At 33.6% G+C, this 26,130-nt stretch overlaps 1 protein-coding gene across 6 annotated transcripts in view; it reads left to right on the top strand.

Moving 5' to 3' along the window:
• The first annotated feature begins 253 nt into the window (after window positions 1–253).
• Window positions 254–26,130, top strand: part of LOC148306969 (dual serine/threonine and tyrosine protein kinase-like) — a 51,651-nt gene continuing 25,774 nt past the window's right edge. For all 6 annotated transcript variants that reach the window (XM_088264110.1, XM_088264109.1, XM_088264108.1 and 3 more), the window contains exons 1-7: window positions 254–438; window positions 16,230–16,397; window positions 17,358–17,521; window positions 18,515–18,628; window positions 20,187–20,822; window positions 21,357–21,855; window positions 25,125–25,372. In XM_088264110.1, coding sequence (XP_088120236.1) covers window positions 16,244–16,397; window positions 17,358–17,521; window positions 18,515–18,628; window positions 20,187–20,822; window positions 21,357–21,855; window positions 25,125–25,372 — 1,815 coding nt within the window. In that variant the 5' untranslated portion in view covers window positions 254–438; window positions 16,230–16,243. The remainder of the gene's footprint in view (window positions 439–16,229; window positions 16,398–17,357; window positions 17,522–18,514; window positions 18,629–20,186; window positions 20,823–21,356; window positions 21,856–25,124; window positions 25,373–26,130) is intronic.

Here is a 26,130-nt window from a genome sequence, read left to right on the forward strand (position 1 = left end):
AGTAAAATTCGTAAAACTGTCATCTCCAAAAAAAATGTGTAAATGAATGTCTAGTCATGAGTTTACGCTTAGTCAGGTTTGATTCATCAAAAAAATAATGTATTCAAAAAAATAATAAATAAATAAAAAATAATGACAGAAAAATATTAATATTTATTAGTTCATTGTCTATTATTTTACACTACGGCAATCTCGGTACTTTTGACAGCTCCCATCTGTTATCCATTTTCTATGGCGCAAAATTCAGAAATATAGTGTCAGAAATAAAATGGTCGGTAGTTCGCGAACGTTGTTGTTCTTCGTCGATAATTTTACACAATTTTCCTGTTCTTAATCGCGAATATCGACTGTGACATCCTCATAAAATGAAAAACAGTTGAGTGTATATTAAAAAATTGTATTCGCCTGTGGTAGAGCTGTGGTGATTCTTCTAATATTGTGAGTTTTTGTTTACATTTTCATGTTTTGTGCCGCAAGTGACAACTTGTCGCGCATGTCATCGGTTTATTTTCGTCGAGATGTTGGTTATTGTTTCGCGCTACGTGGTTTAAATACGGATGGATGATCATGCATAGTTCTTTAATTAAATTAGCGTGCCCTTAATACGTTTACGTCGTTTCCTCTTTATCTCCGACACGAAACTTTATTATCGCTTCTGCATTCTGAGTTCCAAGTTCGATTATTTATGGTTCCATTGACTTCAAACATAACCGATAATGAGAATTCACCTATATATTTATTATTCTAAAATAACACTGTTGTTTTGTACACTATTTTTGTTGATTACTTCATTGCAACTAATTAGCATGTGATTAAATTAATTTATGCTACTTCGCATCCAACATATTCCTAAATCTAGTTATCGTCTTCGTCTGTGGTCTCAATCTTGCAGATTGCAGCAACAAATGACACCTTCTTCGCCATTCCGGTCTATTGTGCGTAAACTCACCATTTATTTTTGTCCTCAAATGGGACATCTACTAATTTATACATAATAGTATGTATATTCAAGAATACAAATATTTTTTCATAGTTTTTATGTATTAATAAAAAGAAAAGGAATGTAGATAAGGAATATAAGAGGAATAAATAATATATATATATTTTTTTTTTAAACCCTTATCCCGCACCCCAATGGTGCATAGGGCACTGCGTCATATAAACGCAGTGTTATCTTCATCGTTTACTTATGAAAGAAAGGATACATACTCCGCTTCAGGTACCAGACCATGGTAATATTGAATAAAAATTACAATGAAAAAATCACTTATATTTATTCGACCACCCTTGGGAATCGAACCCGGGACCTCCAGAACGGTAGCCGAGCGTGCTGAGCATTACACTATGGAGGTGGGCAATATAAATATGAAAAAATTATGTGGTTTTATATTTTTGGACAACGGGACAGGCTATCTAAATACGGGACGGTCCCGTTCAAAACGGGACGTATGGTCGCTTTAATTATGCGCCACCCTCTTCAGCTCCTCATATCGCTCACTCCTTTCAACAACGTCATATATCAAAAAACTTGATTTTTCAGGAGATCGTTTTTAAAGTTTAAAAATATAATGGAATGTATTGAAAATAAATATCAAGCCACTTATTGAACTTTTTACTGTGCAATATCCTTTTTAGGTAAAACCTGAAGGTTTTTTCTCCATTTGAAAAATACTTGTTTATTATTTTTTTTTAATAAAACAATACTTTTTCTTCATGGAATATATTACTACTAGAAGATTTTGATATTTTTGTCTAGTTTGTTGTTCAACGATGATACTAATCCACAATATTCCACGTACCGGAAGTAACTTTAAATGTTTATATATCAAGATCCAATTGTCCCTTTAATTACATATATGACTGGGCAATTTTTTTTTTAATATAGAATATTGCAGATTTTAAACCATTTTTAAATTTGTTTTTGTCGACTGCCCCCAGGACTTAATTCCATATCTTAATATGGATTCTACTAAAGAACAGTAAATAATCTTTAAGGCCGGTTTAGGCAGGATGAAGTACAGCTTATAAAAAGTACTCCCTAGAACCCGTAGACGATCACAGAGTTTTATAATATGCGAATCCCATTTGAACTTATTATCTATACATAAAACTAAATATTTAAATTCGTCAACAAATTCAATCTCATCACAACTACAATTTTGTTGCCTTTTATTGTGCAAACAGTCAAAATTGTGTGCAAAAATATTACCTATCCATCTCTCCATAATATCTCTATCATTCTTCTATGATCTAGTTATATTACTTGTCTATTCTTGATATCAATCTCCGTAGTGTAGTAGGTAGCGCATTTGGCTACTGTGCATAATGTCCCGAGTTAGCTTCCAAATGGGGTCACTTGGTTAACCCATATCCGCTCTCTGTGTGAAAAATAAAGTTATCCGTCTGGCTATAGGATATTCTGTCGGCTGATAGATACTTGTGGACGTTAAAAAACACATATCGCCCACTCTTTTCAAGAACTTCATAAATCAAAAAACTTAATTTTTCAGGAGAACGTTGTTAATGTTTAAAAATATAATCAAATGTATTAAAAATAAATATCAAGCCACTTATTGAACTTTTTACTGAGCAACTGATCTTTTTAGGTAAAACCTAAAGGTTTTTTCTCCATCAGAAAAATATTCAGTACTTTTAAAAGAATAATTAAATAATACCTTTTGTTCAAAATGCAAAAACAACACTTTCTGACCTGTAGCGGGTAAATATTAAGTTAAAAATATGCCTCTTTTGCTGGGATATAGTACATTTTCTGGGCATTCCGAAAACATGCACAACTGAAAATTGACGATTTTTTATTTATGACGTTCTTGAAAGGAGTGAGCGATATATGTCGGTAGTGTAAAGGCAATGGCGTATATCTGTCAAATTTTTCATTTTCTAAGTTTGTTCCACAAAATGTCGAAAATAGTATATTCCATAATCTGGCAAATCTAGAGTTTTTATGCGATCTCAATCTCCAGTTTAGTTCGAGGCATTTCACGTATTGGACTATTTTTCATACCGCTCACACTGTTTTGTTTACTGTTTGGTATTTTATTATTTGAATATATTAGCATTGTATAGGGAATGATACCTCGGAGGGGAAGACTATTTTTTAGAGTTTACAATGCTTCTAAAATTGTGAAATACGGAATACCTAATTAAAAATTATGATTTTAATTTATTTTTGATGATCAAATGTCATATATGATTTCTTTGAAAATTTCAAACGAAAATATTATTTGGTTTAAAAATTGTGTCAATTTTAAGAAAGCGATATATTTTTGCGCTAATCGCGAAAAACGTCCGCTATAGGCTAGAGTCTATTGTTCGAAGCGCCCGACTACAATGTGTTAAGATATGTACATATAAAAATACTTAAAACAAATGAGTTATTTAATTTCACAAGTTTCTTTTTGCTCTCCTGTAGAATTTGGTCTGAGACAGATATACCCCTTTGCCTTTACACTACCGATGTGTACATACATTTATAAATTTATACACATTATTAGTATTCTTTTTTTGCAAAGACCAACCAAGCCACTTTAGGTGTCTTTTTACTGGAGTTCTTTTAACAAACTTTTTTTAAATCTATTTTAACATAATATGCATTAAAATTTTACTATTGGCAGTCGTAAGTTTTCCATCAATATTATGTAACTTCATAATAGTAAATTCATTGAAGCAATACAAGTGTATTATGTTACATTTGCCAATGTAGGTGACATCACGTATATCCAATTTCACTTTGGTTCACATGGAACCTTTGTTGTGCTTAGACTTGTAAAAATATGCCATTCAAGGCGTATTTAATAATAATCGGCTCAGTAATAACTGGTTTTGAAACAAATATCTGAGTTTATGTCAATATTAATTTTTTTTTTATTTTTATGATATATTTTATAGATATATTTTTTTTATTATCATTTTGATACAATTTCTATACATTTATACATATCGCTCACTCCTTTCAAGAACTTCATAAATCAAAAAACTTGATTTTTCAGGAGAACGCTTTTAAAGTTTAAAAATATAATACAATGTATTAAAAATAAATATCAAGCCAATTGAACTTTTTACTGTGCAACAGATCTTTTTAGGTAAAACCTGAAGGTTTTTTCTCCATTTGAAAAATATTTAGTGTATTCAAAAAAATAATAAAATAATACCTTTTCTTCAAAATAAAAAAAAACACAAGCACAAGAGCTCAGCCTGTTTTTTAGAGAGGTACAGCGAAACTAAAATTATAAGATTGCTAACTAACTAACTAACTAACCATCACGCCGCTTCCCCTCAGGGGTAGGCTGAGAGAATAGAACGTCACACCACTCTGTCTTTGCAAACATTCTTCGCCTCTTCCACGTTCGTGCATCTCCTTATACATACCCGCCGATTATTACGACTCCTAACCTGACCACTTTCAAGTATTTGGGATACCTGATTGTGCCATGTTTTACTCGGCCTTCCTCTGCTCCTTTTTCCAATTACATTCAACTCATAATTTTATTTTTTTATTTTTATAAGATTGCCATATCGCTCACTCCTTTCAAGAACGTCATAAATCAAAAATCATCAATTTTCAGTTGTGCATGTTTTCGGAATGCCCAGAAAATGTACTATATCCCAGCAAAAGAGGCATATTTTAAACTTAATATTTACTCACTACAGGGCAGAAAATGTTGTTTTTGCATTTTGAAGAAAAGGTATTGTTTAATTATTTTTTTAAACATACTAAATATTTTTAAATGCAGAAAAAACCTTCAGGTTTTATCTAAAAAGATCTGTTGTACAGTAAAACGTGGCTTGATATTTATTTTTAATACATTGTGTTATATTTTCAAACTTTGAAAAGGATCTCCTGAAAAATCAAGTTTTTTGATTTATGACGTTCTTGAAAGGAGTGAGTGATATGAAACTGGTGGGGTTCGGTACCTCCAACATGGTTAAGAACCACTGATTTTATATGCCTGGAATTTAATATCAAATTCTCATTTATTTTGCACTCACTTAAATATTTAACGGTATTACTTATCGGTACTTTTACACAGATAAAATCAACAACAAAGATAATAATTTTTGATAATTTATATAGCACCACTTTAAGTACTACTCGAGTACCTCAAAATATCCAGAAACAGATTTAGTGAACAATTAAGCTAGAAGTTTTTTTCTTTCTAATTATTATCTCACTCTCACAGTTTCCACTTTCATGCCATCAGACCTGCAACGGAAAGGCACGCTCGTCAAATTTAGTGCGCTTGTTGCGGGCTGATGAAATCACTTTACCCATGATCTATTCATCCGAAATATACAGTTCTTTAAATATTCTAAAATCGTTTTATGAATTTGTTTTGACTATGAAAAAATAACAAAAAATTGACAGCGCAAATGAATTATATCTATTATCAGGCAAATGTATTGTTGACAATTATTACTGATACCATTTGATCTTTTCTACCTAACATTTTAAAAACATAATTTTTTATGTTGTTAATTTATATTCATTCATTTTTAAAATTAAAATATTTTTCACAAAAACGGCTCTGTACAAATTGGCCAATTTATAAATAACGCTTTGATTTGTATTTCTTTTACAATTTAGTGAAAAAAATCCGTATTGATACAATAATTGTATTTACTTTTCATTAATTGATTCGGCAGTCACTTTGTGGTAGAATCTATCCATTTTTAATTAATGTTTTACTTAGTAAGTACCACTATATACGGTGTTTGAAAATGATGCGGAATGGATCGAAACACGTGTCACAGTAGATTTTAAGAAATAGTGGTATTTACTAAGTAAAACATTAATTAAAAATTGTATATACAATAAACTTTATGCAAAAATATTTTTTATGTGAATTTTATAGTATTTTACCTACATATTTTAATTTTTTGATCATTTCGAATCATTTTATGCAAAAAAAAAATTAAAATCATTACCTTTAGTTCAAAAGATATAGCTATTTTACACCGAATATATATAATAATAATAAAACCCTTATCCGCACCCCAATGGTGCATAGGGCACTGTGTCACATAAACGCAGTGTTATCTTGAAGCCCTCCGCTTCAGGTACCAGTCCATGGTAATATTGAATAAATATTACAGTGAAAAAATCACTTATATTTATTTTACCACCCTTGGGAATCGAACCCGGGACCTCCAGAACGGTAGCCGAGCGTGCTGACCATTACACTACGGAGGCGGACTATGCTAATAATTAATATAGTAACTCAGTTATTAGCGAAATAATAACTTCAAATGAATTGTTCCAATTTTCTTTAATGTTAGGCAGATTTATGGTATTGTAAAAATCTCAATTTCATTAAGCAAATAATACTTTTTCTATTAAATTTTTATATATTTTTATCCAATTTTCGTAAATCATTTTACGGTTACATTTGCATCTGGAATTAAGCCATTTAATGTGTACAATTAAAACACATGTTTATGGTTGGATATGGTAGTTTTTACAATAATTAAGAAATCCCCATCTATGTCGCAGTTGTGATAACAGACCCAACAGCTTGCTATGATGTCATTTTATTGCTCTAAGAGTTAGGGCTGTGAAATCTGATGTGAATGAAATAAAAATACAATAGAATGCCAGTTTAAAAAAGTCACATTTTCAGTTGAAATTCAACGCAGAGATGAAAAAAAAACACCTAAGAATTGTGAGAATTTTCTTTTTTTTTTTCTTTTTTAATAGGTGTCGGGAAAACGGTAATAACAGTAAACTTTTTTAAATATTTCATATTGACCCTTACTGGCCCAATGTCGAATCTCATTCAACATCGATTTTTTGCTCTTAGGTCCCATGTCGGATGTTATTCGACATTTTTTTCATCATTAGTATTATTTATTTAAATTCCAAGCTTACATTTTTTTCACTCGTATCTATTACAACACTATGTGGAGCAGAGGACAAAATACTTTTTTCCAATTGGAATGTAAATGTCTACCTAGATTTTTTTTTAATTTTAGGGGACCGGAAAGGGTTAAATCTAGCTGTACCCCGCCACGCGTTGCTGCCTCTCCACGTGGTTAAATAGAAAAGAAAAAATACGTAAAAAGCACACATTTCTTATATGTTTCATTTCACATTTGAAAATATCTACGAAACAACAATGCTACCGAAAACATTGAAAACGTAAATTATATATACAAAAAAAGCAAAAGTGAGAGCAGCCGTCAAGAAGCATACTGTCTGACATGAGCAGTGTTTAGTATTTCATGCGTAGATGGCGCTGCCATTGCGGTAAAAAATATTGACACATTTTTTTCTGTCATAGAATAACTTTAAAAAATAAAAATTTACATTTTTAAAATATAAATAAATAAAAATTAGCCCGTATTCGAAGGCAATATTTTGTCAAAAATTCAAAGTAATTGGTGAATACCTTTTATTTGGAGATTTAAAATTTTGAACAAACATTTTTTTTTATATTTAGATACTATTTTTTGATCATACTGCTGTAGCTACACCCCTGGTCTTATGTATTGTAATTTGTTTGCCAACTTGTAGTCACCTATAACCACTAAAGTACATACTGCTAATTTTATATGAGTCAACTCTTGCATCACGATATGTTATTTCCTATTAATAGCTTCAATTTTACTTGTGAATTTTGTTTGTTGTTAATAATAAATCACTTGGCAGTGCACAGCGCAGTCCTGGTTCCAACCCTGATGTATGCAAGGGAACCATGGAGTTGGGAAAAGAAGGATGAAAAGTAGAAGCATGCAGTCAAAATGCGATCTCTCAGACAATTTTATTTTTTATTTTTTTAATTACCTAACGTCCAAGTTACTCTGAAATCCAGCTACGGATTATGTAACACCGCTTATCATGACCCTACTCAGGCTTCAACTTTTTAAGATTCATAGCCTATGCCTACTCGCGAGTGGATTTACTCTTTATGTTTAAAGTTACTATAATTTCATGTAATTCATGAGTGAAAATTCTAGGCAAAAACACTCCCGTCTCTCAGATGAATCTTCTTCTTGCCTGTTTTTAAGAGGGATTAGCCTCCTGCGATGTCAATTCCAAGCTGTCGATCCATCTCTTTGGTGGTCTGCCCTTGGGGTTGGCCGTACAGTGTAATGTGTGGGAGTCTGGATGGTTTCATTCTCCTCACATGCGCATACCATTATCTCCTTCGTTGCCTTCCCCACCTAACGACATCTTCTATCTCGCATATTTCCCTTATCCTGGCGTTCCTTATTTTGTCTCGTAGACTCTTGCCAGAAATCCTTCTTAGATTCTTCATTTCTGACACTCTAAGCTCTCTGTTTTTTGTGTCTCAGACGAATGCGTGGCAAAATGATGTATGATTGATGTTCGAATGGTGATATACGGCAAGAATGCTAGTCTGAAATAAACACTATCGATAAAATTAAGAAAAGTATAATGAGTTTTTTTTGGGCATGTGAATTTAATGAGTGAAGAAAGAATAGTAAAAAAAAATATTATGTGAATATGATTGGTAATAGAAGCAGAGAAAGACCGAGGGAAACATGACATGATTAAGTATTTCAAATACTTGGGCGTGGTCATGTCGGGAGTCAGAATGTGAAAGAGGCGAAGATTATTTGCAAAGACAGATTGGTGTGGCGTTCTGTTTTCTCTGCATACCCCTGGCAGGAAGCGACATGATGGTTAGTTAGTTTATATATTGGAGATGTTTTATTCTTGATTTTTCATATTGGTGACATTAAATCAGCAATAAAGTAATCACTTAAACCGATCATGACGGTTTGTAAGCCCTTTCATATTGTTATTCATCTTTTTTAATCCTAGAAAAAAATAGATAAAAATACACAAAAAATAATTATAATAAAAATAAATTATATCACAAACATAAACAATAAATAATAAGTGTGTGTCCGTCTCCAAGCACAAGAGTTTAGTCTCTTTATTGGAGAGAACTGCGTTATTAATTTTAAGATTGTAAATGTAGAAATGTCTAGAAAATTGATTAAAATTATAATTTTATTAAAATTAAACTCTTGAATAATACACTTTATCGAGTTTTATTTTTATTTACGACTAGTTTCGAAAACGACAATTGTTTTCATCTTCTGGTACAAATAAGAACAGTTTTAATTTGTACCAGAAGATGAAAACAATTGTCGTTTTCGAAACTAGTCGTAAATAAAAATAAAACTCGACAAAGTGGATTATTCAAGTGTTTAATTTTAATAAAATAATCATGTCATTCCACAATGTTAATGCCGAATCAATAAATAATATAAAATTATAAAATACTTTTGTAACCATGTTAAATAAAAACTTTTAAAATGATGAGCTGTCAAAAATGTAGAGATAATAACTCATTTATACTACCCGTATTTTCCACACATCCTATATTTGAATAAAATATTCACTATCAGCTAAGTAAAATAAAAATAATAATAAAACTAAGAAATGTCGGTACAAAATTGACATCAAATAAAAGTAATACTTATTTCCGTTTGTTTTTTTTTTTTGTATCAGTATTATATCATTGCTAGATGATGATTCAGTAAACTTATCTTTCTAAAAATTCTTTCGGGTGTAATAAATTTCAGGTCTTTTCGGGTATTTATTTTATTTAAAAAGAAAAAGATAATGTGTATGTGCATTAGTGTGTGTGTGTGTGTGTGTGTGTGCGTGTGCGTGTGCGTGTGCGTGTGCGTGTGCGTGTGCGTGTGCGTGCGTGTGCGTGCGTGTGCGTGTGTGTATGTGTGCGTGTGTGTGTGAGCGTGAGCGTGCGTGTGTGTGCGTGTGTGTGTGTGTGTGTGCGTTTGTGTATGTGTGCGTGTGTGTGTGCGCGTGTGCGTGTGCGTGAGCGTGCGTGTGTGTGTGTGTGTGTGTGTGTGTGTGTGTGCGCGTGTGCGTGTGCGTTTGTGTGTGTGTGTGTGTGTGTGTGTGTGTGTGTGTGTGTGTGTGTGTGTGTGTGTGTGTGATCAAAATAAATAAAAGTGATCATTATTCATTAATTGATTCCGCAGTCACTTGGTGGTAATAATTTCTTTCCATTTTTAATTCAAGTTTTACTTGGTGAATACCACTAATTAAAATCTATTGTGACACATGTTTTTACGCATTCCGCATCATTTTCGGCGTTTGAAAATTACTCAGAATGCATCGATATATTTGTGTAAGTGTAACAATAGATTGTAAGCAATTGTGGTGTTTACTAAGTAAATTTTTGATTTAAAATAAATATACATCAGTGGCTTTTTGCTTTTATACTTGGATCTAATAATTACTCAGGACTGGTAGTAATCTTTGTCCGAGAGGTAGCATTTTGACTGCATTCAGTATTCTTTCATCCTTATTTTGCTAAATCCATTCATCACTTTCATTCATTAGACCTGGTACCAGGACTCTGTTGCGCACTGCCAGTCTAGTTTTCGCTGTGAGGCTTTTACTTTTTATAACTGATTTCAGTTAACCAACAAACCCGGTCCAATTTCCGTCCAACTCCCTCCAACTCCCTTCCTCACACACACACACACACTGTTTTTTATTTTATTTTTTATCTCTTGATCTTTTTGATTGTTATTATAACATAAATTGCTCACTCCTTTCAAGAACGTCATAAATCAAAAAACTTTATTTTTCAGGAGAACGTTTTTAAAGTTTAAAAAAATAATACAATGTATTGAAAATAAATATCAAGCCACTTACTGAACTTTTTACTGTGCAACAGATTTTTTTAGGTAAAACCTGAAGGTTTTTTCTCCATTTGAAAAATATTTAGTATATTTAAAAAAATAATTAAACAATACCTTTTGTTCAAAATGCAAAAACAACACTTTCTGCCCTGTAGCGGGTAAATATTAAGTTAAAAATATGCCTCTTTTGCTGGGATATTGTACATTTTTTGGGCGTTCCGAAAACATGCACAACTGAAAATTGACGATTTTTGATTTATGACGTTCTTGAAAGGAGTGAGCGAAATGTGGAATTGTGCAATTGGCTTTTTTCTTTTATTAATGTAACTATTTTTTATTATATACTTTTACTTTTGTCCGCCTCCGTAGTGCAATGGTCAGCACGCTCGGCTACCGTTCTGGAGGTCCCGGGTTCGATTCCCAAGGGGGGTAAAATAAATATAAGTGATTTTTTCACTGTAATATTTATTCAATATTAACATGGACTGATACCTCAAGGGGAGGGCTCATCTTTCCTTCATGTGTAAACGATCAAGGTAACACTGCGTTTATATGACACAGTGCCCTATGCACCATTGGGGTGCGGACAAGGGTTTTATTATTATTATTATTTACTAAATGTAAAGCTGTACAATTCCCGAATAAATAGAAATAAAAATAAAAATAAAATTTACCTCTTAAATCTACTAATTCGCTTTATGAGAAACGATCATCAATTGTTTAAGTCGTCTGTGATAATCGCTGTACAATTGTGAGAATTTATCATTCTGTATTATATAGTAGGGTAAATATTTCCACTTCTTATCAAAACAATTAATGGCTCTGTGTCTAACAATCTATTACTAAACATTAAATATTTATAGAGCTGAGAAAGTATAATTAAATGAGTCATGTGGTGAAGTTTATACTGTCTTGACCTTGTTGACCATGAAGGATTTGTTCTTTAAACCTTGCCAACCATAAGGGATTCGTTCTTTAATCCTTGTCAATCACAAGGGATTCGTTCTTAAATCCTTGTCAACCACAAGGGATTCGTTCTTCGAACCTTGTCAACCACAAGGGATTATTCTTCAAACCTTGTCAACCACAAGGGATTATTCTTCAAACCTTGTCAACCACAAGGGATTCGTTCTTCAATCCTTGTCAACCACAAGGGATTCATTATTTAAACCTTGTCAACCATAAAGGATTCGTTCTTTAAACTTTGTCAACCACAAGGGATTCAATATTTAAATCTTGTCAGCCATAAAGGATTTGTTCTTCAAACTTTGTCAACCACAAGGGATTATTTAATATATTATTAGATTAAAACCAATATTTTTAGCTTTTCCACTTTATTTTTATTTGACCAGCGACCGGGTTTCGTCGTTACCGACATCATCAGACATCACCAGTCTGATGATGTCGGTAACGACGAAACCCGGTCGCTGGTCAAATAAAAATAAAGTGGAAAAGCTAAAAATATTGGTTTTAATCTAATAATATATTAAAAATGCAATTCCATCACGAAGTGTCAGTGGATAATATAAATCTATGACAAGGGATTATTTATATTCCATGTAAGTCCATTTTATAAAAAATGCAAAATTCTCCAGGTAACATTTACCTACGTTTGAAAGATTTGTCTATCTTTATATAAAATATTATAAAATATAGAATTTTTAAATTTTTTTAGAAAATTATTCAGTATTTAAAAAAAAAACACGAGACACAAACCAATAATGATGTCATCTCAATTTTTGATCTATCCCCGCTTTCTGATTGGCCGATATGGGTCAGAAGGCAAGTTCCATGAATAAAGCTGAATTTAATATACAACGCTGTTTTTAAGTATTTTTTAGCAGGGCTTTTCGAATATATAAATATTTTAAACAATAAAACCCACAATTGACATTCCAATAGAGTATTTATTTTAAAATCTTACAAAATTGGATCTGGCGGATTTTGAAAGTAGGCGACACATTTCATAATCCATATCTGTATAAGCGCCCTTGAGGTAGTATATTACGAAAATGGCACTATATAAATCATCCAAATTATTGTTATCAATAGTATTCTTCAACCTTTGTCAACCACAAAGGATTCATTCTTCAAAGTGATAGAAGGGAAATTACTGATCTGGTTCTGTTATATAAAATTCTTAACAATTTTTCGGACAGCCCTGTTCCCCTAAATCAAATAAAGCTTAGCGTGCGCCAAAGAGGTACTAGGCAAAAATCTGTATTCGCAGTATTTGAACATAATGCAAACTATGCCATGTTCTGTCCGATTCCGCGGCTTCACATGTTAGCCAATGCTTTTGAAAGTAAAGATTTATTTAATATATTGTTATCCTCCTTGAAATCTGTACTTTCTCAGTATTTCTTCTCCATGTTATAATGGATAAATTTAAAAGTTGTGTTTCACTCTCTCTTGCTGCTCGCTGATAGTGTTTGAGGGAGACGTGTATTTACCAGTGCTTACTATTTGTTATTTTATTATGATTTTATGTTATAAGACTATTTCGGCTGTCCAAATTTAAAACACAGTAAGGGACTTTTTTTTGTAGTAGGTTTTTTTTGCATTTTTGGACTAAGCAGAGTCTACTTAGTCCATAAATGCAAAAAAACCTACTACAAAAAAAATGTCCCTTACTGTGTTTTAAATTTGGACAGCCGATTTGTTATAAGACTTTTTGTTTCTCTATTGGTGTATTCATTAGTGTATTTTTTATTTTTGTATTAGATACTGTATATATGTATTATATGTATTATTTTTTATTTTATTTTATTTATTCGGGAATTGTACAGCTTACATATAAAAAAAATGATATAAAACAATAGTTACATTAACAATAATAAATATTATTTTTGACATCTCATCAAAGATGAAGAAGAATATGGAAGTCTGGGCATTTACGGGGCTGACGACCGTCATAGGCTGGTTTAAGTGATCACTTTACACACGTGTAACATTCACCAATTCTACCCATTATTGACAACCACACTACTCAAATGTTGTAAACAATAATAAACATTACATTACATTGACAAAAAATAGTTACGTTAAAAAAAAAAAGCCAATTGAACAATTCCACAATTATGTTATAAAACTATTAAAAAACATTCAGAGATTAAACAAAAAACAAAAAAACAAAAAAAGGGTATTATATAAAATAATAGATTTAGCAGGAAGGAGAAGGAAAGGAGAGGAATTAATAAGGGTGGTTAAAGGATTTTTTTTTCTAGGTAAGCAGTTTAAAAACATATTAAATATACATACATACATATACATACGCATACATACACACATATATATACATATACATACATATACATATTCATTATATATGTGTTACCTTAAAGGCTTCAGCCGTTCAATAAATAAATAAATAAAACCTTTTTAACTATGCCACAAGAGTTTTGTTGCTTTATGTACCCTATTAAGTAAAAGAGAAGGGTGATAAAGTGTTAATAAATAAACCATAGAATGGAGTATGCGTAATAGACCTTGTCAACCGCGTAGAATTTGTTCTTCAAACCTTGTCAACTGAGCGAGTTCTTTTTCTTTTGTTGACTATGAGAGGTTCATTCTTTTAACCTTGTTGACAAGGAATCAAGGAACGTGAGCGAACCAAATCCAGAATTTGAGAACAAATATATCATAGTCAAAATTTGTTTATATTTCGTCATACACATAATTACAAATTACAATAATGTGCCCTCATTGAGTTCTCCCGTGCCAAAGGCACATATTAAAATACTTATTTATAGAACTACATATCGCTCACTCCTTTCAAGAACGTCATAAATCAAAATACTCGATTTTTCAGGAGAACGTTTTTAAAGTTTAAAAATATAATACAATGTATTAAAAATAAATATCAAGCCACTTACTGAACTTTTTACTGTGCAACAGAACTTTTTAGGTAAAACCTGAAGGTTTTTTTCTCCATTTGAAAAATATTTAGTATATTTAAAAAAATAATTAAACAATACACTTTCTTCAAAATGCAAAAACAACACTCTCTGCCCTGTAGCGGGTAAATATTAAGTTAAAAATATGTCTCTTTTGCTGGGATATAGTACATTCATTTCTGGGCATTCTGAAAACATGCACAACTGAAAATTGTCGATTTTTGATTTATGACGTTCTTGAAAGGAGTGAGCGATATTTGATAGAAAATTAGTTATTAAATGCAATGAAATACGACACAGCCGAATCTATTTCAAATCTACCTACCTCCATTATCCATTTATCAATAGCTCTTTTATACTTTGTTTTACCCTGCTTATAAATACAGCGATCAAGATAACTCTGCGTTTTATGATGCAGTGCCCTATGCATCATTAAGGTGCGGATAAGGGTTTGATTGATTGATATAAATACAAGCTTAATTACAAATGAGAATTTTTTTACACATTTACTACAGTGTTTTCAAAGACATATTGTATGGAAGAAAAAATATATATATGTATAATAATAATAAAAACATGGCCTAATGATGTTACATATTTTTAGTTTTTAATTTGTTGCCGACGGAGGTTAGAGGTCGAAATAAAATATGGAACAAAGGCAAAATAAAGGAATGGGTTAATGATCAAGAGTTAATTCGATGAAAATTGTAAAATAGTTTTTTTTTCTCTCTCTTTTTTTGTGTATATTAGGTTAAAATAGATAAAAACAATAAACAACGTAATAATAATAATAATAATAAAACCCCTATCCGCAACCCAATGGTGCATAGGGCACTGCTTCATATGAACACAGTGTTATCTTGATCGTTTACACACGAAGGAAAGGTGATCAGCCCTCCGCTTCAGGTACCAGTCCAGGGTAATATTGAATAAATATTACAGTGAAAAAATCACTTATATAATATTTTGACCCCCCTGGGAATCGAACCCGGGACCTCCAGAACGGTAGCCGAGCGTGCTGACCATTACACTACAGAGGCGGACAACAACGTATGTAAAAAAAAATCCACTGACGAGACACACAAGGTAGCTTGGTGGGTAAATTACATATAAGAATTTTTTACACATTTACTACACTGTTTTCAAAGACATATTGTATAGAAAAAAATATATATATATATATAATAATTTTAAAAAACATGGCCTAATGATGTTATACATTTTTAATTTTTAATTTGTTGCCGACGGAGGTTAGAGGTCAAAATAAAGGAATGGGTAAATGATCAAGAGTTAATTCTATGAAAATTATAAAACGGTTTATATTCTTAATTTTTTCTCTTTTTTTGTATGTATATTAGGTTAAAATATATAAAAAAAACAATAAAAAAAACTTATGTAGAAGAACTCCACCGACAAGACACACAAAGTGGCTTGGTGGGTCTCTGCAATTTTTTTTTAATTGTAAATATGTTTTTTTATTGTTATTTTAAATAAATGTATACAATTTTTATAAAAGAACAATAAATTAAAAAATATATATATTTCACCTTTATTATCTATCTTCGATTAGCTCTTTTAGTTTTTTTTTCAATGACTTTATATGGATTATGGAAGCAGGCTGTACATTTTTATTGCATAATATCATATCTACTATGTTTATTTTCCCAGATTTGCGGTTAAACATGGCTCGTCGAGGTATCAGGGCCGCAGACAGTGGAGGAGTTCTGGGCCAGGATATCAGGAAGTTCCACTCCCACCGGCGCCAGCTGCACAGGATCCTGGGAGAGACGCAGCGATGCCTCAAGGAAGTGGCGCACATGAATCTGTTCCCCCTTGGTAACCAATAACTCATAACCTCTCCGTACGTACCGACGCGACCGTGGGGCCATGAAATATCACGTCAGATAGCTTATGGCCCCATTTATTGTAACTGCAGACAGTTAGTGGAATTCCATATTGAATTGTTGGGTAATATATCGTAGTCATACTGGAGAAAGTGACCAAGTGCATTGATTTACAAAAACGTGATCATTGACTATTTGATATCTGACTAGCTTAATATTGCCCTAAAGAAATCCCAAAGGATTTTAAACTTGGAAGTATAATATATTGATTGTTAAAAATGACTAACTACATTGGTGTTTATTTTCTTGCCAAGCAAAAGTGACTTAAATGGCCTTCTTGAGCATTTTACGTTTTGCTAGTTGGTCACTTTCTCCTGTACGACTACGATATCCAAAATAAAACAAGGTTTTTGTTGGGTTCAATTCTACATTTATTAATGTATATCTCAATACGCGATGCGTTTATAAACGCGTCACGTATTAAGATATACATAAATAAATGTAGAATTCAATCCAATAAAAACCTTGTTTTATTTTGGATATATTACCCAACAATTATGGCCCCATGTTTGGGACGTATTGATTATTTCAAATAGACAATATTTATTGATAATATGCGTGCGATATGTTTAAAATGTCGAAATTCAACTTAGAAATCAGCTTTAATGTTACAAAATTTGCATAAAAAAAAAACGTTTTCTTCAGGGTACAAACCTTTTCATTAATATCTTACTACTCGAGAGGTTTAGTATATGCCTGTTTAGTATAGTAAAGCCTCGATATAACGGACTAGTTGGAGGAGGGGGTGTCCGTTACTTGCTTTTGGTAATACTGCTTTGAAAAAGGAATCAAGTTTTGTTTGCACTATAATTTATATATGTATTTTAAAGTTTTTGGTGGTCATAAACGTAACAAACTTTCAGGTTTTTTAATGTTGTAATTTTGTACGCAGAATCTGCGATAGCGGAGGCAGTCAGGATATCGCGGGAAGGGGCTCTCCGTCCCGCGTGCATCCTCGTGCTGGGGCCGGCCAGGGCTCGCCTGGTCAACCTTCTCCTGGGGGAGAGTGTACTGCCGCAGAAGAGCTCATCTTCCGCCCCCAATGGATGGAGATGGGTGAGGAAATATCTCCGTATAGCTTCGTGTCTGCAGTTGATTTTTCATCAGTACAGCAGAGTCTCGATTATCTCCGACCTTCAGTTATCCGACCCAACATTTACCCAAGCTTAAGTTTAGTTTCATAGTTCACTGCACTGTATGTGAGTATGTACCTACTGCAAAACATGTTTTCTTACTTTGCCGTAAGTGCATTTTGATAGTATAGTTCATGGGTCGGCAACCTGCGGCCCGCGGGCCGCATGCGGCCCGCGAGACATCTTGGTGCGGCCCGCGAGATTCTCGCCGCAACGCACATGACGGACGATATTATACACAATCGAGTGAAAGGAAGCGAGAAAGGGAGCGAAGGGAATCTCATTGATTTTATTAAATACAATAAATGTCGTTAAAATATACGCTTAGCGTTTTATTTTTAAAACTAAAATATTTGTACATAAATATTGTATGTATACCTACTGCAAGTGCGGCCCGCACTGATCCCCATGAAAAATATTTGGCCCTTTTACAACAAAAGGTTGCCGACCCATGGTATAGTTCATTACATTCAGTTATGCTACATGTTCATATTTGAAAAGTGTTCGATGTGCAAATAAAATTAACGCATTTGCAATGTCGTTTTTATAATTTTCTTTTAAAAAAATCATGTTGAAGCTATCGCAGGACTGGTCCTTAACAGTTTGATCAAATTTCTGCAACAGCACGGTACCGATCATTAGGCTGTTAACACATTGTTTGCAGAAAAGCTTAAAAGCGTCTTTTACATACTGTTGGTAGAGAGGCAGAGACGCTTATAAGCGTTCTATTTGCTTACTTTTGGTAGAGAGCTAGAGACGCAAAAAAAACATACAGATGGGAATAGGGTTTGCGGATACTTGTGATTAGTATACTGAGGTTGGGCGGCAGACTGTCTTAGTATAAATAAGGCTGAGGTTGATGAATTGATGAACAAAACCGCCCAACAACAATTTGTTAACTATCTTTTTTTTGCAGCTGCGGATTCAACACGGGCTTCGAAGGCAGATAAGGCTGAGTTTGGGAACAGATTTCGAAGTGGTTGAACCCAACTTATCCTTGGACTCAAATTGGGAACAGATTCCCCTCAAAGTATGTTTGTTTTATTTCATATTTATCTAGATTTTTGTACATTAGTATATTATACTAGTTTGTACGAGCCCTTTTCCCATCTACTGTTTCTCCTCTTTGTCCTTTCCCATACAGCAGTTCATTATATTCTCCTTAAACTCCTACGCTAATTTTATAAACTGAAATATTTGAAGTTGCATACAAATCAATGTCCGCCTCCGTTGTGTAATGGTCAGCACGCTGGGCTACCGTTCTGGAAGTCCTGGGTTCAATTCCCAGGGGGGGGGTGAAATAAATATATGTGATTTTTTCACTCTTATTCAATATTACCCTGGACTGGTATCTGAAGCGAAGGGCTGATCACCTTTCCGATGTGTTAACGATCAAGAAAAACTCTGTTTATCTAATGCAGTGCCCTATGCATCATTGAGGTGCGGATAAGTGTTTTGAATACAAATCAATTGTTTTCATTCTCACACATTCTAATATGGATATGAAATAATTCAAAATAATTGGTATTTCCAGAATAAAACTCTATTTTAAAAAGTGTCGGGTTGTGGTCCTGTGGTAGTGTCGAGGACTCTTAAGTCAGAGTTTCACGGTTCGAATCCACTCTTCCACAATTTGATACCTATTTCTAATAATGAGCCGCTTAGGCTCACAGAAATAGTATGAAATTGAAATATTTGTGTAAATAATAAAAACACAAATATTCCACAAAAAATTAATTTAAAAAAACCGATGTGACGTCATCACAAGATGTCCCTAATTTAGTGTGGATATATCCAATTTTTTTAAAATGAAGGGTTTAAATTAGAAACAGAATGTGCGAAAGAAGGCAGGTGCCGTGGCGTAGTTGGGTTGACGCTCGACTGCGAAACTGGCGTCGTAGGTTCGATTCCCGCCAAGTGCAAAATAAATTTAAGAAAGATTTATTTTCAATTTGTCTGGGTGTTTGTGATTTATTTTCCACATTTACCTTCCCTACTCTTACTATCCTACCTGCAGACAAGCCTCTAAAGGTAGAGGCTTGTCTGCAGGTAGGATAAAAAATTAATTAAAACAGTGTGCAGTTGATAAATTTGACATAAAGATCTCTCAGGTTTGTAGTGTCTTATTTAGAATATATGACAAGAAAAATAAGACAAATAAATTAATAATGTGACGAATCTTGTTTGATATAAAATCTTGAATCCATTGTATCTATTGTATTGTTTCTAGGGATCAACCTCATTTATTTATTATTTATTATATACGCATTCACAATCGCTTTTATGATATATAAACTGAATATGCTATAAAGCCTTGTACATTACAGGCAAGGAGATATTTTTATGCAACTAAATAAAAAAAATGGACATTTAAAAAAAAAACTGTATGTATAAGAAAGCCCAAAGCACTGGAATATTTTTCTTTTAAAAAGAAAAAAATGTCTCTTGTACCCATGCTTCTTTTTATAAAGGTTAAATCACGGAATGATGAAAAATGACAGTACCTTAAGCCAACTCTCTTCTAAAGAGGTTTCATTTATGTCAGGGTCTCTTATATCCAAGCTCATACTGCGCATTTGTAATTTTAGGATCTCAAAAGAAGCGACCCTTTGGACCTTTCCACAGTCATGGACATCGAACTCTGCAATCCTTTCTTAGAAAACGGAGTTCAGATATTAGTCCCGCCCGATTTAGGAGAACTTTCCCTGGAGAACAAGACGGCTTACGACTTCACCCACGAATCGACGATAAAAGATTACGAAGCGTTCTACGCAAAACGTGGATCGCTTCTAGAGAACATCTACCCCATCATTGTCTATGCTTTGGACGAATTAGGACCGATCGTAGCTGTGAACAAAAGAAGATCGAAATTAAAAATTGAACACTTTTCCAGCTACAAAAAAGCAGATGCAAAGACCAATATTGTTTTGAACGGGTCGAGGAGTTTTTTGTCTAAATTTAAGGATTTTGTGATTAAGAGAGATGAACAAATTAGTGAGAATCGTGACTGTGATATCGCCCCCTCTAGTTTTTATGTACCTCTAAGGAAAAATAGTTGTTTAGAGTCGGTCAGAAATGCCTGCCAATCCATAGACAAAGTCGAGTCCGGCTGTTCGGATTTCGACAGAACAAAATTGAATAACCACGGACAAAACGAAACAGCAAAGCTCCAAGATGAATTTTCAAATTCGGATTGTGATAACTGCAGCGGACTCAGCGAAGAGGTAAGAACTCTTATTTTATAACTACAGTAAACCCCCCCATAATGCACACTCGTATAAGGTTTTCCCCTTTAACGTTTTTGGCAGTTTTTTTTTCTATTACGGTGATCCCCCGTATAATGCAGAAGGACTGTGTGCCTTGACCTAGATAAGTTGGCACATCGAAATAATTAAATAAATTTTTATTATATATCAATATGGATCTTTTATTCAACATGCACAACTGAAAATTGTCGATTTTTGATTTATGACGTTCTTGAAAGGAGTGAGCGACATGTCTATATGCGAACAAGCCATATACTAGTAAATGTGTGACATGTCTCTTGATATGTGAACGGGTTACACTTCCAGTATATTCTCCTTATCTCATTTCTTGACCCCATCATTACATACCCAAATTAGATAACAATGTTTTAAGGTAAATATGTAGTATTTTTTAAGTACATTGTATAAATATTATGCAATATATGAGCAATTATTTCTCTACCGTATAAAATGTAAAATGTTATATTTTCTTTTTTTTTAATTAATTTGCAGGACCTTCTAGATCTACGACAAATATACGAACTGCATCCAAACTCCCAAGTGTTGTTTGTGCTGTTTGCGGACAGCATACAAAAGGCGGAAAATCCAAACATAGAACTGCGATTACCGCCAAATTTGAAAATGATGCCGTCAAAGAACGGCAGCTCGTCCACTTCTCTGGAAAATTATTCTTTAAACGAATCGCCCGTCTCTTTGGACATCATGTACGCCAATTCGGAGGGCACTGCAAATTCCGAACTGTCGTCTATCTCGCCAATGTCGGATTATGTTTCTGGCAAAGCTGTCGCCGGATTGAGTCCGCGGATGATGAAAGACGACCGACGAAACGATTTGAAATTGGAACCACGGATATCGGAAACAGATGAAAAATTATCGTCGTCTGTCAATAGTGCGGAGTCCATTTTGTTTTCCATGGACGAAGATAGAGATAAGTTGTTAGAGCAACAGAGGTCTTTTCTCGCCAGCCTCGTGGATCAACTAGCTCAAATGAGTAAGTACTTTTGACTTAAATTAAAAATTGCCACAAGTTCAGCGGCATATACTGCACGGTGAAACTCAGTGAGTACTTATATTATTGTAATTTATAATTATATGATGAATTAAAAATAAATAAAAAGTCGGGTTGTGGTCCTGTGGTTAGTGTCGCGGACTCTTGAGTCAGAGTTTCCCGGTTTGAACCCACTCTACCACAATTTGATACCTATTTCTTATAATGAGCCACTTAGGCTCACAGAAATAGTATGAAATTGAAGTTTTTTTTGTAAATAATAAAAACACAAATATTTCTCTTTAAAAATAAAATACTTAAATTTTGCCTGAAATTAGGTTGTTACATCAGCACTAGGCTGTGTAAGTAGGTACTTTTGCGATATTTATTGTCTATGGTAACATTTTCCAAATATTTTTAATACAGGTCAACTCCTGAACTGATTTCAGTGCACCCCCAACCCCAAATATTTTGTTTGCTTACATTTTTTGAAATTTACAACAATACTTATTTGTTAGTTGCCTTTCAAACTTGTCAGAAGTGTTATTATCCTTCTTTGACTGATACTATTTTTATTATTAGTTGATTCATCACCATATATAGATAATATGGTTGCTAAAAGAGGTTTTAAGAAGATTACTTATTGCAAGATGAAGGCCATGATTCCGCTGCAAGTAAATCGAAAAATAAAAAGTGCAGCATGTGATCGACACTCGTCTCCTTTCAACGTCATATATCAAAAAACTAGATTTTTCAGGAGATCGTTTTTAATGTTTTAAAATATAATAAAATGTATTAAAAATAAATATCAAGCCACTTATTGTACTTTTTACTGTGGAACAGATCTTTTTAGGTAAAATTTTAATGTTTTTTCTCCAAAATTAAAAAAATAATTAAACAAACCTTTTATTCAAAATGTAAAAATAACATATTCTGCCCTGTAGCGGATAAATATTGAGTTAAAAATATGCCACTTTTGCTGGGATAAAGTACATTTTATGGACATTCCCATAACATGCACAACTGAAATTTGACGATTTTTGATATATGACGTTGTTGAAAGGAGTGAGCGATACGGCAAACGTGCCATCGGCAAACTCAGTGAGTGTACATTATTGTAATTTGTAATTATGTTTATGATGAATTAAAAATAAATAAATAATGTCGGATTGTGGTCCCGTGGTTAGTCATGTATTTATTATATTTATAGAGATATTATGGTTATTAGAAGCAATGTGTACTAGGTACACGACACCAGGAGGGAAGGAGAATTTCTCGGTTCGAACCCACTCTACCACAATTTGATACCTATTTGTAATAATGAGCCGCTTAGGCTCACAGAAATAGTATGAAATTGAAGTATTTCTGTTAATGATAAAATCACAAATACTTAACTTTAAAAAAAAGGGTAAATAAATTATTTACAACATTTTGAGTGTGTCCAAATACTTGTTCACAAAATTTCCATCAAAGTTCTAGTGATTCAAGAATAACGTTTCAAAAATTGGTTCATATACATATAGAACATCCAAGAATTTGAGTAGTGTTGTTGTCAATAATGGGTAGAATTGGTGAATGTTGGTGAATAATGGGTAAATGTGTGTAAAGTGATCACTTAAACCAGCCTATGACGGTCGTCAGCCCTGTAAATGCCTAGAATTCCATATTCTTCTTCATCTTTGATGAGATGTCAATAAATAATATGGAAATAAATAATAATTTTGGTTCCTCAATTTTCAAACAACGTGCTTTTATGAACATATTTTCTTATTTTATCTTTCTGCAGAGCACTGCTAGGAAGCGGAATATTGATTAGACAGTCAATTAATGTCAAGTGTCATTGAAAATCTGCCAACCGACCATTTTACATAGGAAGACTAGATTGTTCCATGTATTTTTTTCTGCTTGATTGAATCCGTAATTGCTCTTATCAATTGTTTTTCCATTAAAATGCTGTTCTTCTTGATGCAAAATATCGTCATTTAGTTGGGTCTGGCGCAATCTGGATATTTCTATCATATAAATTGTATACATTTTAATTTTATTAGGTCGTTCAGATATAATAATAATAATAAATAATAAATTTGGATAACTTATATAGCGCCATTTTCGTAAAATAATACCTCAAGGGCGCTTCACTGTGAATGAATTGGGGAAAATATGATGGTGGAAATGATCTAGCGAACAAATGTGTTTTTAGTATTTTTCTAAAGATCATCTCACTATTTCTAACCATTGGTGGAAGAGCATTCCACGCCGTCGGTCCTGCAACAGTAAAGGCACGCTCGCCAAATTTAGTGCGTTGGTTGCGAGCTGGTAAGATCACTTTGCCCATTGCAGATGTTGTAGCCGATCGAAGCGTGAGACGTCTATATATCGTGAAATGCAAATTTAAAAAGAGATTTACAACATTTTGAGTGTGTCCAAATACTTGTTCACAAAATCTGGATTATCTCCAATTACTGGAGTTATTTTCATATTAAAAAGAGATTTTTGGGTTAGACTCTCTTTACTTACTTACCCGCAGATAAGCCTCTGAAATACAGGCTAGCGGGTTATTTCATTATAAAAATGTAAAAATTGTCCGCCTCCATAGTGTAATGGTCAGCAGGCCATGAGAGAGTACGGCTATTATCCTTGGCTCTACCCGACCGAGTTTCTCTAGGGTGTGCTTGGCTACAATAGTTTAGAGACTAGAGGGAATGTGTATTTGATTACGCATTTTTATCCATTGTTGCCCGGTATGATCGATAATCCTGAAATTATCCGGAACATTGGTCTGTATGTTCCCGATAGTTACCTAAGACAGCGTCGGCATAGATTGTTTCACATTCCTAAACACAGGACCAACCTGCCAAAATGGTTATGCCTGTAGGAAGAGCTACCGCTATGTTGAATAATATCTCATTGGATATTGATCTGTTCCATGTGTCTGAAGGAGTTTTCCGAAGGGGGATTCGTCTACACCTTTAGCAATAGTTCTTGCATATTTACGCTTTTTGTATGTATTTAATGTAAACGCTTTAAATTTTTTAGTTTGTAATGTATATGTTAATTGAAAATAAATATATTGAAATTGAAACACTGCGTTTTTATGATGCAGTGCCCTTTGCACCATTAGGGTGTGGATAGGGATTTTTAAAAAAAAATCTACATATTTATGTCAACATTTAAAAAAAATACAGTGTTTTGTTCAACTACTTCTCAAATAAGTCACAGATATTGCAGCTCAGGGTTTCTGAGGAGAATGAATATACATTTTTCTCTTGCAGCGCATTCCCTGTCCAGTCACAAGTTCACCGGCCACTGGCTCATAGTGGACGACAGCCGACCAGACAGCGACGCAGCCGACAAGCCAAACGCCATCAGCGACCCGAGCAAAACGAGCAACGCGAACGGAGCAGCCAACACCAGCACCGACGGAGTACTCCAGAGACCCGAGTTCATCCGCAATCTGGTCACCTTCAGCAAGGCGTGTCTGAAGAACTATATCCTCGACGATTGCAACGAACTGAGCGAGGTAAGAATGAAGTTTTGGTATTCTTATTTATTTTATTTATACCTTTCTAACTACCCGCCGATTGTTACGACTCCTAACCTGACCACTTTCAAGTATTTGGCATACCTGATCGTGCCATGTTTTCCTCGGTCTTCCTCTGCTTCTTTTCCCAATACCATTCACCTCATAAATTTGTTTTACCGTTCTTTCCTCACTCATTCAATCGGCGGGTATGTATGAGGAGATGCATGAACGTGGAAGAGGCGAAGAATGTTTGCAAGGACAGAGTGGTGTGGCCCTCTATTCTCTCTGCCTACCCCTGCGGGTAGGCAGAGAGAATAGAGAATTTGACACACCTGATTGTGCCAAGTTTTTCTCGGTCTTGCTCTGCTTCTTTTTCCAACTACATTCGCCTCATAAATTTGTTTAACCGTTCTTTCCTCACTCATATGTTCCACATGTCCAAACCATCTCAACACACCTTTCTTAATTTTATCGATAATACTTATCACAGCCTTACATTCTTTCCTTATTTCATCATTCGAACATCTATCAAACATCGTTTTGCCACACATTCGTCTGAGGGATCGCATTTCGACCGTATTCAGTCTGCTTTCATCCTTCTTTTGCCAACTCCATGCTTCGCTTCCATACATGAGGGTTGGAACCAGAACTCCTGATACTCTGGATAAACCACGGTCCCATTATCTGCCAATTTACAAACAAAAACATTGAACTCTGTCAAAATTTATTTTAAATATTAAAATCAAGCACCGATT

This window comes from Brachycentrus maculatus, unplaced genomic scaffold (genome assembly GCF_059751285.1).
Source record: "Brachycentrus maculatus isolate JH-2025_06_01 unplaced genomic scaffold, ASM5975128v1 h1tg000216l, whole genome shotgun sequence".
Classification (NCBI taxonomy): Eukaryota; Metazoa; Arthropoda; class Insecta; order Trichoptera; family Brachycentridae; genus Brachycentrus; species Brachycentrus maculatus.